General features: G+C 37.3%; 2 protein-coding genes across 2 annotated transcripts in view; one reads left to right on the top strand and one right to left on the bottom strand.

The window, feature by feature from the left end:
- The window catches only part of atp6ap1la (ATPase H+ transporting accessory protein 1 like a), a 14,971-nt gene extending 3,750 nt beyond the window's left edge, over positions 1 to 11,221 (bottom strand). The window contains exons 1-5 of the mRNA XM_084395478.1: positions 11,062 to 11,221; positions 5,930 to 5,970; positions 5,072 to 5,124; positions 1,514 to 1,749; positions 925 to 975 (exon numbers count right to left, since the gene is read on the bottom strand). Coding sequence (XP_084251604.1) covers positions 925 to 975; positions 1,514 to 1,749; positions 5,072 to 5,124; positions 5,930 to 5,970; positions 11,062 to 11,162 — 482 coding nt within the window. The 5' untranslated portion in view covers positions 11,163 to 11,221. The remainder of the gene's footprint in view (positions 1 to 924; positions 976 to 1,513; positions 1,750 to 5,071; positions 5,125 to 5,929; positions 5,971 to 11,061) is intronic.
- Positions 11,222 to 12,079: 858 nt separating this feature from the next.
- rps23 (ribosomal protein S23) lies at positions 12,080 to 14,064 on the top strand. The gene is made up of 4 exons (XM_084395479.1): positions 12,080 to 12,163; positions 12,882 to 13,041; positions 13,129 to 13,249; positions 13,863 to 14,064. The coding sequence occupies exons 1-4, from the start codon at positions 12,160 to 12,162 to the stop codon at positions 14,007 to 14,009; spliced, it is 432 nt and encodes a 143-aa protein (XP_084251605.1). The 5' UTR covers positions 12,080 to 12,159; the 3' UTR covers positions 14,010 to 14,064.
- Positions 14,065 to 15,050: the final 986 nt, after the last annotated feature.

The raw sequence follows: 15,050 nt of genomic DNA on the forward strand, positions 1-15,050 counted from the left end.
CTACATTATGGCCAAGCATGCGCCCTTAAAATAGCATCTGAATAACATGCGCAACACGCCACTGACTTTAGACGAGGTTTCTCCTGGTCTGTGGTGGAACTGTTTTCTGAAACTGCAAAATAGCACCAGGGAACGTTTGCGCCGGAACACGCCTCCTCTTTTCGCTGAACCGCCCCCGGGAGCGTAAATGCATTTCCTAGTTTACCGACGTGCGTCTGTGGAGGGAAAAGTCCGCTGTGCGCGGGTGCAAAATAGGAATGATACATGCGTCGGTGTACAAAGTCAATTGCGCTGGGTGCAAGATAGGGGCCTATGTCATTTAGCAGCAGACGCCTTTGTCCAAAGCGACTAACAAATGAGGAGTAAAGCAAACGAGTCATCATGAAGAGGCAAAAACAACGCAAGAAGTGCTCAAAATACAAAGTTCAGTAGCATAAGCCAGACAAGGAAGGGTTAAAGGCATGGGACAGAATTTATATTTCTTCTTTTCGATGAAAAGCAAAGCAAATTGGATGGTTTTACCAGCACACAAAAAATATTGCACTGTAAATGAACCAATATTGACACATCTGTGATGGCACCGGTTGAATTTTATATTAACGTGCCCATTAACATTTTTTAAAACATTCTATATTTTAATATTCTAACATTAACAATAACATTATAAATAGGTTTTCTTTCATATTAATACCAGAGCTGTTTGGGACTGACTGCCTTTATATGGGATCATGTCAATGTTAATATAAGAATACTAAAATATCAGAATGTTGATCAAAATAATTATTTATTGAAGATTGGAATCTTTTGTCATATCACAGGCCATATTTTACAGTTAATGGAGCTTTAGCCTAGAAATCACCACTTAACCGAGGTAAAAATCACTGTAATGCATTACATCATAGAAGAAAAAAAATGAGAAATAACCTGATGGAGAGGCCTCTGAGATCTTCCACATCGCCGAACCGTAGATTGAGTCTGGAGAATAACAAAATATGTCAAGATATTATTAAATATCAATAAGTTTAACATGTACACTCTTCAGCTGTCAAATTTCACTCTTCAATAAAGCATCGTAAAGCAGACTGAGGTGGTTTGCGGGTCTTCTCTATATCAGTGTCAGTGTTTCTGAACTCCTGAAACGCCTCCATTGTAGACTTGAGTTTCTTCCGGGAACGAACACGTCACAATAATCCTAATTTAAATAATTCATACGCAGAATAAAGGGGCGGGGCCTGGTTGAGTTAGTCAGTAGTGTGTTAAACTGGTGGTTATGGAAAGGGGCGGGACATTTCCCCAAACACACTCGAAGCGCTCGGCCAATCATAACACAGTCCAGCTGACCAATCAGAGCACAGTGTGCTTTTCAGAAGGAGGGGCTTCACAGAGACAGGAAGTAAACAGAGTGTTACTGACAGACTGGGAAGAGAGGAGCCGCAACAATGGAGAATATGAGGAAAATAATCAACATTTAAGCAGGAAAACCTGTTCTAGTAGAGTGTGCAACTGAACTTACATGGCTTTGTCTTTACTGCAGAATGAGCCTTTGGTGTCCACCGGTGCGTCTGGGCTGAAGGTTCTCTCTGTGAGGTCCACTAAACTGTGATTCCTGTACCTGATGGCCAGTTTGCGGGCCCTGAAGAGGATACAGGTCTTGCCGTTGTACGTCACACTCAGAGGAGAATACGGCAACAATCCAGGAGACTGAAGCAACTTTCTGCGAGGAGGAGCGTGAAGCTGCCATCCGTACGGCTGAAACAAGAGCACATCAGGGTCACATACACACACTGCCATTCAAAAGATTGGGGCTGGGAAGATGTTTTAATGTTTTTTTTTTGAAAGAAGTCTCTTCTGCTCACCAAGGCTGCATTTATTTGATCAAAAATACAGTTAAAACTTAAATATTACAATTTAAAATAGCAGTTTTCTATGTGAATATATTGTAAAGTGTAATTTATTCCAGTGATCAAAGCTGAATTTTCAGCATCATTACTCCAGTCTTCAGTGTCACATGATCCTTCAGAAATCATTCTAATATGATGATTTGCTGCTCAAGAAACATTTCTGATTATTATCAATGTTGAAAAGAGTCGTGCTGCTTCATATTTTTGTGGAAACCGTGATGCATTTTTTATGAAAATGATGAATTATTTGATGAATAGAAAGTTTATTTAAAATGAAAATCTCTTGTAATATTATAAATATCTTGACTGTCACATTTGATCAATTTAATGCATCCTTGCTGAATAAAAATATTAACTTCTTTCAACAAGGCTATGTCACGCCTTTTAGTAACAAGACATATTGTCACACAAAGTGGGGTAAGTTGTCACAATATAAAATGTCACTAAAGAGCTTTTCAGCTAAATCTAAACAGTAAAACAGTTATGAACCACAAAACAGCTGATTAAGCAACACAAATGTAAAAGGTAACATATATTAAACCTATATATAAACCAGACCTTTTGGCCAACATACATTGTGATTATTCATCTGTCATTAAAGCCCTAATAAAAACGTATGAAACATACTGTGTGACAACTAGCCCCATTCTCCCCTATGCCTGCTGTTAAAGGAACACTCCACCGTTTTTTGAAATAGAGCTTATTCACCTTCTTTCCTACATTTAGATAGGTGGGCAAATGCATTTTTGTCTCAGTGCATGCATTGTTTTAGTTTGACAGGGTCGGCGTTAGCTTAGCTTAGCATAATGAATGGAATCCTTTGTTGCCAGATAGCATGTCCTGAGTAAAAGTGATATAAAAAATAAAATAAAAACACCTAATGTGGCCTGCGTATTCACAACAAGTACAAATAGCGATGCAGATTAACACTAGGCGATTTTCTATGCAGATATTGACTTGGGACTATATTAGGGGGAAGCACAGGCGAAGCACTACTACCTGGGCGCAGAGATATCACACCCAAGTAGCAGTGCTTCACCTGTGCTTCCCCCTAATATAGTCCTTAATATATAAGTCAATATCTGCCTAGGAAATCGCCTAGTGTTAATCTGCATCGCTATTTGTACTCGTTGTGAATACGCAGGCCACAAGAAGTAATTAGGTGGGTTTTTTTTTAATATATATATCACTTTTACTCAGGACATGCTAGCTGGCAACAAAGGATTCCATTCATTATGCTAAGCTAAGCTAGCGCCGACCCTGTCAAACTAAAACAATGTATGCACTGAGACAAAAATGCATTTGCCCACCTATCTAAATGTAGGAAAGAAGGTGAATAAGCCCTATTTCAAAAAACGGTGGAGTGTTCCTTTAAATACACTTATGAAAAACAGGGATACACTTTATTTTAAGCTGTCATTGTTACAGTGTAATTATACATTTAAGTACTGAGTAATATTAAGTAACTACATGTACTTACTATAGGGTTAGGGGAGGATTAGGGTTTGGCTGAGTGTTAGTTGCATGTAATTATGCATAATTTACTGTTATTACTACATGTGACATATGTAACATGGACACTGTAAAATAAAGTGTTACCAAAAGCACTTTACAGAACGAGACTTTTTGAGGCACTGTAATCAGTGTTCGAATTGAGGGGGGGCTGGGGGGGTCCGGGACCCCCCATAAGCATCAAGGGACCCCCCATAAGGCCCAAAAAAATTACCTCGGGCGGTCCCCTGGTTTTTCATTAAAACTAAAATAATAGAAACATAATTTATTAGGTAATATATTTTTTTTTAATCAAAGTATTTTGCTGCCGCTCCTATTAGAAAGTAATTCAAATGAGATTTGCCTCTGAAAAGACGCTCAAATTTATAAGCAGATACATTTTATTGATCGTGCCATTTATATGCCAAAAATAGGTTTTTTTTTTTTTTTTTTTTGCGTGTAAATGATACACACTGCAAACCCCTTGGGTAGGATTAGGGGTGTGGAGTACATGCGTATTACACACCATAAAGTGCGTATCATATGCACGCAAAAACTATTTTTGGCGAATAAATGGTACGAGAAATAAATTTCGTGCTATAGATAAGCACTTTCACGAGAGTCTGGCAGAGTGGATCCTCATTTTCACCTCACGATGACAGTAAGATAATATTTCTTTCTTTTATGATTGTTCGGTAATTTACTGATCTGAATAGAATTTCGACATTAACGGTTGTCCGGGACACGTGCGTATGTTTTTTAAGGGACAAGTGAAAGAGAATTGTAGCCTACTTGCCCAACCGGACAAATGCCCTGATTAAAACAATTTTCAATATCAAAAAAATAAAATAAGAAATAACGTAGGCCTACTCGGTTAGGCTACTAACGTAACCTCAGTTCCCTGAGAGTAGGGAAAGAGTATAGAGAGTACAAATTAGGGAAAGAAATGCCCTTTATAAAGCTAAAAAAATTATTCTGATAAGAGTGTTTTCCAACAGTGATGTTATGACACATTGACAATTTAAGTTTGAAGGGAGTAAAGCCTCTGTTTAGGCTGGAAATGTAATTTTTGACAAAAGAAGAACTTTTATTTTAAATAAATCTTAATTTTAAATCAGCCTACAGTGTGATATTTCATCATATTATCATGCTTAACACTGAGAATTTGAATAATTGAAATGTGATGATCAGATGCAGATATCTAAATCAGAGAATATCATAGGTTCGGGAGGTTGGCGGGTGGATTATTTATTTTTAACAGCAGATTCGGGGGACTCAAAGTGCACCAGATTAATGAATTTATCTTTAAAATGTACAAAATTTTCTTAAATTAATGTTAATGCTCAACTGCAAAAACATGTTCTGAAAAACTAAAAGTTAAGTAAATGAAATTATAGTATTATATGAAATAAATAAATGAAAATATGTATATTATTAAAAAAAAATTTTTTTTTCATTGTTTGTGGGGACCCCCCAAGAGCTTTGACAAAATTCGAACACTGACTGTAATGTATCCTACATCAGAATGAAATTCCTGATTAAAAATGTAGCATGTCTGTAATCTGTTTTTCCAAAGACAGTGCAGTCTGTCAAGGATTAAATTCATCTAGTTTGGGAATCTGCACCCCAGCGGCGGCACAAGGTCACATTGGCTTCGCTGGCGGACGAACACATCTCACCTGCAGCGTTCGTCTGAGACGCGCTTCAGACACGAACACCGAGCCATCAGCGTCTGCACACAAACAACACACCACAGGCGTATCACATTTATCCTCATAAACAAGTTTAGAAAGAACTACAGCTGTTCATTTACTAAAACAATGTATAGAGGAATGTTTTAACCCTGCAAAACCTGACATGTGAAATAGTGGCTTAGACCATTTTTTTGTAAATTACACGTTTCTTTATTGTATTTGACATCTGGCTCTTGATATAGTGAGAATATGGTGGGAAAAACAACTCACTTTTATTCAGAGAGCCAAACTGAGCAAAAAAATAAGCATTTTGGTGCAAATGCTGATATTTATATGGCCAAAGAGTTAGATAACATTCTGATGCTTGTAATGTAATTCACTGATCTTTATAACAGTAAAACAGACATAAAATGCATATATCTCCCAAGAATCAGTTCTATTAAGATGATATTTAAATGCTTGGTTTTATGTAGTTTTAAAACATGCAATACAATAATAATTGAGAGATGAACAAATAAATGATCCTCGGAAGCCTGATGATCATCATATTTGATACTCACATTTTAACATGATTTTCTAAAAAATGACGTATTGATAATCAAGCAAACTTCAGTTACTTCAGTCCAGTAAGTGTTCATCATGAAATATTACTAACAGTATTGTATTTACAATTACACTAAAAGACCTTTTACTTGCTCAGTCTATCAATCAGACGACAGATGGCATGTTGAAGAATTTGTGTGACAGGTTTTGATCATGTAGGTTTGAAAGGGTTAAATATTGCAACAACAAAAAAACATTGAGGGAAGAAATTTAGTTTTGATATTTATCAAAACAACTTACTCTCTTGAATGGTGATGTCTTGGGATGGTGCATCATCTGAGCTGTAAGTATGAGAATTTAAGCGTGCATTATTAATCTACCATCATAAACATTTAGTTGAAATCATTTTATCTAGTTGGATTCAGTCATTCAGTCTCAGCTGCAGATAGAATCTTCGCATGTTATGAATATGAATGAGAAATATGAGGCTTTGATGCTGTGAGTCACTGCTGAAACGTCACCATCCGTGAAGTGAGACCAACTCTCTTTCAAGTCACTTTTTACGCTTTGCTCTGTTGCCGCAGGGAAATTCTATTGCTCAGGAGATCTCAGTTATGTTTCCTTTAAAGTATCAACTTTGCTTCAGATGTTTCTCCTGCAAATGCCTCAAGAGAAATAAATATAGACATAAATGTGTAAATTAACATACAGCAAGAGATATAAAATAAATTTGGAGAGCATCTCAGTTACATTTTTGTAAAAAAGAGTGTTTTTTGCAGCGATGCCATAGAAGAACCATTTGGGTTCCCTAACACCATGTCACACAATGCGATAAAATTCCAGCAATAAATAATTTGTCTGTCCACACTAGACGCGACTGCGAGATGCGTCAAAATCAATCAAAACCCAGAGCCAATCAGAACAGCGTGTGGGCGGAGTCAGCCAATCAGAACAGCGTGTGGGCGGAGTCAGCCAATCAGAAGAGCGTGTGGGCGGAGTCTCGCGGCACCAGAGCGCAATCTTGACGGCACTCGCAAGAAAATGGATAAGGCTACATTATCAGATTCAGAAATATTACACCATTTAAACATTATTAAAAATACATAGGCTACTGAGTTACTAAAACAATCTTTGTCAAAGAATACACTTTGTTCACAGTTTGAACGTTCTTGTTTCCATTTGTTTAATTTCAAGATCTGAGGTGATTTATATCCATCGTTGCTTTTACGGCTACAAAGCTGGAGCACTAAATGATATTCAAAGTCACATTACACGCTTTTAACATTAAATAAAGCACATAAACAGTCCCTGAGATTATCATTGCCACACTTTGTGTTTGTTGTTCCAGCGCGACGTCAGAAAAATAGAAACCGTTTCTAAAATGGAGTCGTCGCGTGTCGCCGTCACGGCTGGTTAGGACAAACACTCTGATTAACACAGTTAAGACACGGTGTTAAGAACCTTTCAGTGATCAGTTCTTAAAATACTTTTTTTTTCTTAGTGTGAAGAACATTTTAACAATCTAAAAATAACCTTTTTCTGTTAAAGAACATTATTTTTTTTTGGGGGGGGGGGGGGGGTTCTCAGGAGAAACATCTAAGATCAGCAGAAAATGCTCTCCTTTTAATCGTTTTGCTGTCTAGGAGAAACAATTGAGATATAAGAGATCTAATGTGCTGTATGTTCTTCTGATTTCTTCAACAGCAAGACAGATTACTCAAAGATGAACCGTTTAAACATCTAATCACTGAGTAATGCTGCTGCGATGGGCTTAACCTGCTTCTCAGAGCTGATTACAGGTCAGTCTCTGGATCGTAATGTCAAAGTAAGGGATCAAAGAAAGACGTGAGAATGTATTCGTTTAGCAAGGATGAAAGATGAAGCAGAGATTCTGGCTCACATATAAATATATAACACAAATAAATGAATGTGAGGCGCAGCAGCTCTACTCGGATTGATTAACTGTGCACATAAATAATCTGGTGTGAGAAGAATTAGTAGTGTTTTCTACATCAAGCATCAATCACTAGCACTAATGCTCGTAGGGATGTGATCAAAGTTCAGTCTGTAACTCATATACAGTATATAAATAATTCTAAACTTATATAAAAAAGTGTTTATTATATTTTGTTTTCAAGACATGAAATTAAAAGAAGGTTAAACACAAGTTGAGCTGTATCAACAAACAACAGTGAATGTTCATTCATTTTTGTTTCTATATATCATACAATGTTTATATATGGAAAAACAACAATATTAAACCACAAATATTGTGCATTTCTTGTTATATCGCAAGTGCGTTTATGCACACATTTTTCTGATTGTTTTTGCAAACAAACATGTCAAAGTTATCCGAACAGAGGAGAGTCTGCTGGAGAAAAGAGAACGAGACAGAGCTCGTCATAAAACAAGAATCAACATCAGACCGAGTGTGTGTGTGTGTGTGTGTGTGTGTGTGTGTGTGTGTGTGTGTGTGTGTGTGTGTGTGTGTGTGTGTGTGTGTGTGTGTGTGTGTGTGTGTGTGTGTGTGTGTGTGTGTGTGTGTGAGAGAGAGAACAGAGGAGAGTCTGCTGGAGAAAAGAGAACGAGACAGAGCTCGTAATAAAACAAGAATCAACATCAGATCGAGTGTGTGTGTGTGTGTGTGTGTGTGTGTGTGTGTGTGTGTGAGAGAACAGAGGAGAGTCTGCTGGAGAAAAGAGAACGAGACAGAGCTCGTCATAAAACAAGAATCAACATCAGATCGAGTGTGTGTGTGTGTGTGAACAGAGGAGAGTCTGCTGGAGAAAAGAGAACGAGACAGAGCTCGTCATAAAACAAGAATCAACATCAGACCGTGTGTGTGTGTGTGTGTGTGTGTGTGTGTGTGTGTGTGTGTGAGAGAACAGAGGAGAGTCTGCAGGAGAAAAGAGAACGAGACAGATCTCGTAATAAAACAAGAATCAACATCAGATCGAGTGTGTGTGTGTGTGTGTGTGTGTGTGTGTGTGTGTGTGTGTGTGTGTGTGAGAGGAGAGCTGGAGAAAAGAGAACGAGACAGAGCTCGTAATAAAACAAGAATCAACATCGGCTTTACTTTAGGAGATGGAGAACTGAGGGATCTGAAATGTTGTAAAAGCGATGCGGAGATGATGGTGTTTTATTACTCAACAGGAGAGTAAGTGTTTTACTGAACAGATAAACTGTCATATGTGTCTCTCTAACAGAGTTCGCTGTAAAGCATTATCTACTGTGAAGATCATTTCATTATGATTGTTGTAGTATCGTGTCTATTAATGGGTAAATCTACAGTAACATCTTCAGCCAGACAACATGAGATCCTTTAAACTAAACTGGTTATATCTCTGAAGCCTAGCAGTGAATATCGTATATCTCTTTTTTTAGTTATGAGAAAGAATCATATTCATTTGCACAGTCATGCAGAGCCGAAGCACAACCAAAATAATTATCCTTTAATATAATTTCAACAATAAATGCATGTATTTGTTGTTGTTGTTGTGCATCGTCACACCAATCTAAACTCATTTATCACCTCAGGACTCCCACAGTGCAGCAGAAGATGGTGACCCTGTACTGATGCCCTTGTCCATGTAGAGGAGGAGCTGTTTAATTACTGCACTGCAAACAACATCTATATCTAATCCATCCATCCATCCATCCATCCATCCATCAGTGAGTCTGCATCAACTGAACTTGACCTGCACAGCACCTCTCAAATAAACAACCAGATCGCGTAAATAAAGTGTTGACAGATAGAGAAGGAAAGGCAGAAAGAAAACACAAATCCCTCCTTCTATCAGCTTCGGCAGTGGCTTATCTTCTCAGCGCTGATCTGCCGTCGCTGTATCTGAACATGTGGGCTAGTGATGGGCCACAGTCTGCACATTTATATAATCAATGGAATCTGCTGACCGCTTCAGAACGCGTGTAGCATATTTCCGCTGGGATGCTCAGATTAGTGCGTGTCTTTAAAGTTCTGCCTGTATCTAGATGCTTCACCAAATCAAATCTGTTAATACACAGCTAAAGCCTGGACTGGCCTACATGTAATAAAACTCCATCTGTGCGAGTGCTAGTGGAGAAACGCTACACATTCAGCTCCTACAACGCAATATGCTGCCAATTAGATGTGTTTTTAATGCGAACTGCAATATGAAGTTGATTGCAGAGAAACTGAACATATGTGGCCATTAAAATGCCTTGGTGCCTACAGCTTAAAAAACAATACGGTGTAATCACTTAGTTGCTTCATGTAGTAAAAGAGATCCAGATATCTGTTTAGGGTAACACTTTTGCCTTTCTTTTTTTTGCTGATTTATCTATGTTTGTTTACATATTCTTTCAGCGTTTTATACAACGCTTTAAGTGAGTCAAGAACTTAAATAGATACTCAGATTTTCTGGGGGAAACTAAATAGTAATAATATAATAACCTTAGGCACCATCTGGTGGATATAGATAAAATGCAATTCTACCATCTTGAATTTTACACTGCATGCTCAGAAAGTAAATTTAAACGCAATTAAAAATGTTTTTTTTTTTATACATTTTATGCAATTTTCATAAAATTTCAAATATAAATTTTTTGCATACTTGACTACTTTCACTGTGTTTACTTTGAGTATATTGTGCACTGTAGTGTATTTTTATGGCATATTGTGTTTTGCATATTGTCTGTCGTAAATTATGTTGATCTGCAGCTGTCTTGCAAAGAATATATAATATAATCTATCTATCATCTATCTATCTGTCTATCTGTCTGTCTATCTATCTATCTATCTATCTATCTATCTGTCTGTCTGTCTGTCTGTCTATCTATCTATCTATCTATCTATCTATCTAACACCAGGTCAAAATCAAATAACTCAAAATGTTATTCATTAATGCATCAAAAGATAAATTATTAATAATAAACACGGATCAGGCTCATTTATGTAATATATAAATTATACATAATGTGATTCTACAGCTTGATTCTACACATTTTTTATGTGATGTTTAGCCTCAGACATTTAAAAAATATATATATTTCATATTTCATTCAATCAATAGAAGCATGATATCAGGAGGATGCTCCACATTCCTTCAGTAATCCTGATCATTCCTGCATCCCAGCCTGCTCTCATCTTATCTAACACACACATCTCTGCCTCCAATTTTAGTAGCAAATATGGATTTGCCCTGTAAACTGATGCCGATGGATTTTCTCTTGTGTTTCACTGCAAGAGCCCTTCAGTGGAGTCTCAATGCAGACACAATGTGCATGAAGGGTGGACAAAGGAGGCAAGCACTAGTTTGTCTCTGACACATTGATAAATGCATATAAAAGATTCTCAATATACAGTCTTTGTTTCTCCTGGTTTCACCATCGGAATAAATGGGATGCATAAAATATCACGTCTCTGGCTTGTTATTTCAAAATAATTCACTCACCTTCCTTCCACAAAGGCAGACAGCTGCTCATAAGACGAGGATATCTGCAGGAAAACAAAGGAAAATAACGCAAGAGACATTGGACGCCACGTTGATGCCATGTATACATCCAGATGAGTGCCAGAGATGATGCTGAACACTCACTGCTGCTTCATAATCTGCTGGATAACGGGCGCAACCTCAGCCGATGATTGACAGGCGCGGCGGCCAATCAGCGTCCAGAGGGCGGGTCAATCCAGCGACACGGCCACGCCCTTTCAAAGAACGTGTGCTGCTGACACAGTAATACACAACCAGCAGGAGCTATTAACGACTGATCCATAAACCTAACTAATTAGCCGAATAATTAACGAACATTAGACAATGGTATTGATTGTGAACTGTGGTAGAAGGTCGAAGATAGTCTGTTCCTGCATTATTTCATGTGTGTCTGTGACCTACATTACACAGTGACAGCACTGCTTCTGTAGTGCACTTTAATGGGCAGCATGTGTAAGAGTTACATGATAAAAATGGCCTATTCTCTAGCTAGACAAGAAACTACATCGCAAACAAAGAAGCATATATAGATAGATAGATAGATAGATAGATAGATAGATAGATAGATAGATAGATAGATAGATAGATAGATAGATAGATAGATAGATAGATAGATTAGAGAGTAAAAACTTGATAGATACAGTCAACATGCACTTGAAAAGAAACCAGTACTAATGACTAGCACTCAAAAAAAAAAAAGTACAATGCTAATACCATAATTTTTGGACACTTACATTAAGGTTATATCATTGCATTATGGAGTACCGTAATGCTACACGAATATGGTAATCTATGCATTTTTTCCAGTCACAATCAAGTAGATAGGTGTTTAATAAAACAGTTCGACTTGAATAGTAGTAAAATAACCCATATAAATATAAATGTATTACAGTATCAGTTCTGTCATTTATATGATATAGGTATGAAAAAGAAAAAGGCTGAAATTCACGTCCTTTTGTACAGGCGCTCGCCTTGGCTTCCCGTGGGGTCCTTCTAGCAGTCATTTGCGCAGAGCGTCACGTGATCGGTCTTTCCTGTCCGGACTCAGAGCACGCGATCATGGGTACGTGTGAGGCGACAATAAAACTTCACAAAACGCTGTAATACTTGATGTTATCTCATAATTATATGGGTTTACATGTCGTTAAAAGCTTAATGTATCGCTTTATACGTAGTGATGATCGCTATGAAGCCGTTTTTGTAGCTATTTTGTGTTTTCTAACGGAGGCATCGTGGCGCGGCCATGAGCTGCTCATACAGTGATGCACCAAACACTGAGATGATCTTCATTTACACGTTAATTCACACTATTAAACGGCCTTTTGATTTGCATTTATATGTATATTAAAAAAAATTCTGCATTAAAATAATGGCAACGTTGGTTTCTTTAGGGTTATGTAGCAGTAGTTTGAATCTTCAGTGAATCCTCTTGCTAGAAGGTTTCTTTACATGCTTTTTAACTCTTAAACGATGACTCCGAACCAGCCATACCTGTAATTGTGGTTTATATTTTGATGAGCATCTTGACAGTCACCAAGTGAACAACATCTGGAGTTTAAATGTGGGCGATTTATTTATTTTTACTGAGCGATTATTTATTTTATATATATATTTTTTTATTTAGTTCTAATTCATGTATAGGTATAAAAGATTTCCTTGTAATTGCAAATGATTCAAAATGTAATGGATGTTAATAGTAGGATTATGGGTATATGAACAACTTGAAACTACTGCTTTTTCTTACGCCTTTCTCCCTTTTTTCTCCCTTTTTCCTCCTTTAGGCAAGTGTCGTGGACTGCGTACTGCTAGAAAACTGCGGAACCACCGCCGCGAGCAGAAATGGCATGATAAACAGTACAAGAAGGCTCATTTGGGGACCGCTCTGAAGGCCAACCCCTTCGGTGGAGCTTCTCACGCCAAAGGCATCGTGCTTGAGAAAGTGTAAGGCGATGTTCATCAAGACAATGATGAATATATGTAGGTTTACGAAGGAATAAATGACGTTAACTTTGTTTGTCGTCTTGACAGTGGTGTTGAAGCCAAGCAGCCCAACTCTGCCATCAGGAAGTGCGTCAGGGTCCAGCTGATCAAGAACGGCAAGAAGATCACAGCTTTCGTGCCCAACGACGGCTGCTTGAATTTCATTGAGGTAAATTGGATTCATGCATGTGTAACGATACCCTCATGTCACGATATATATCACGATCCTGAACTCACGATACAATCTATATGGTTAAAGGTTAAAATGCTAAATTTGATATTACTTTGTGTGTGATGAATAGGCTTGGACTTGGTTCTGGAAAACTAATGCACAGGACAATAGAGACACCAGAATAAAATATATTGATGATTCTGAAGCTGAGAATACAGAATTTTAGACGAACATGCTTTCACTAGTTATATTTAAAATAACATAGGCTAAGTTTTACTGGCAACACAAGACATTTGGCATTATCAGGACCCACTAATATTCCAAATAATTGCATTATTTTACATTATATTCAGCATTATATATAGTAGTTTAATGTAGTACTGACACAAACTCCGTAAACTTGAATTTTTTCCTCAGTTATTTTTATTTTGGGTGAACTAAACACAATACATAGTCACTATCCACGATACATATTGTTGCATTTTTTGTATTGCGATATATTGTGACGATATATATTGTTGCACCCCTAGTAACTAGACATTATTTGCTGTATTTGAGTTTAAGAGAATAAAACAGTGCATGAATGAACCGCATAATTTGTCTGTTCCAGGAAAACGATGAGGTTCTGGTGGCAGGGTTCGGTCGTAAGGGACACGCCGTGGGTGATATCCCTGGTGTTCGGTTCAAGGTGGTGAAGGTGGCCAACGTTTCTCTTCTGGCTCTGTACAAAGGCAAGAAGGAGAGACCCAGATCATAAACTGTTCTTGGTGAAATCACAATAAAAGGAATTTTTTTCTGTTCCATAAACTGTCCATTTGTGTCTTTTATAGAAAGCTTTGAGGTTTAGATGGTTTAGAAGTGTGCGCTGCAGTGATGACGCAAGTTAACACCCCCGTGATGTGACCCTGGACCACAAAACCAGTCACATGGGTCAATTTGCTGAAATTGAGATTTATACATCTGAAAAGCTGAATAAATAAGCTTTCCATTGATGTATGGTTTGTTAGGATAGGACAATATTTGGTCGAGATGCAACTATTGAAAATCTGGAATCTGAGGATGCAAAAAAATCGAAACATTGAGAAAATCTCCTTTAAAGTTGTGCATTTATGATCACGATTGTGCAGCATTCACTCACACAAATACATGTTTTATATATTTACGGTAGGAAAATTACAAAATATGTTTATGGAACATGATCTTTACTTAATATCCTAATGATTTTTGGCATAAAAGTAAAATGTATCATTTTGACCCATACAATGTATAGTTGGCTATTGCCACAAATATACCCGTGCGACTCGAGACTGGTGACGTGATCCAGGGTCACAAATATCCAGTAAGATTTGTCCATAGGCTTTTAGATTATTGCAGAAAATATGCTCTGACTGAGACCATCAGAAGGTTGATTCTTACACATTTTGTCCATCATAATCTTCATGAATTAACAACTTTTATTAATTTTGAAGCCTAAATATAATCAGTGGAAATAAAAAGTTGAGTGTCACGGTCACCATCAGTAAATGTCTGATGATAATATCATAAAGGATATTACTGATGTATTTTGTGTTGTCCAGTACAATATGAAAAGATTTTGAGCTTGTTAACCATTTATTTCAGTCATTTAACCAACAAACCATTGGCTTGAGGACGATGGAGCCAGAAGTGCTAAAATGTTGGGTTACACTTTATTTTAAGGTGTCATTGTTACAGTGTAATTATATATTTAAGTACTGAGTAATATTAAGCAACTACATGTACTTACTATAGGGGTAGGATTAGGATTTGGTTGAGGGCT

Source organism: Rutilus rutilus (genome assembly GCF_951802725.1).
Source record: "Rutilus rutilus genome assembly, chromosome: 22".
Taxonomy (NCBI): domain Eukaryota; kingdom Metazoa; phylum Chordata; class Actinopteri; order Cypriniformes; family Leuciscidae; genus Rutilus; species Rutilus rutilus.

Excerpts from the sequence above, each read along its gene's own strand:
- rps23 (XM_084395479.1), top strand. Across the intron at positions 13,042-13,128 it reads GGCATCGTGCTTGAGAAAGT|TGGTGTTGAAGCCAAGCAGC; the intron begins GTAAGGCGATGT and ends TCGTCTTGACAG. Across the intron at positions 13,250-13,862 it reads GCTGCTTGAATTTCATTGAG|GAAAACGATGAGGTTCTGGT; the intron begins GTAAATTGGATT and ends TGTCTGTTCCAG.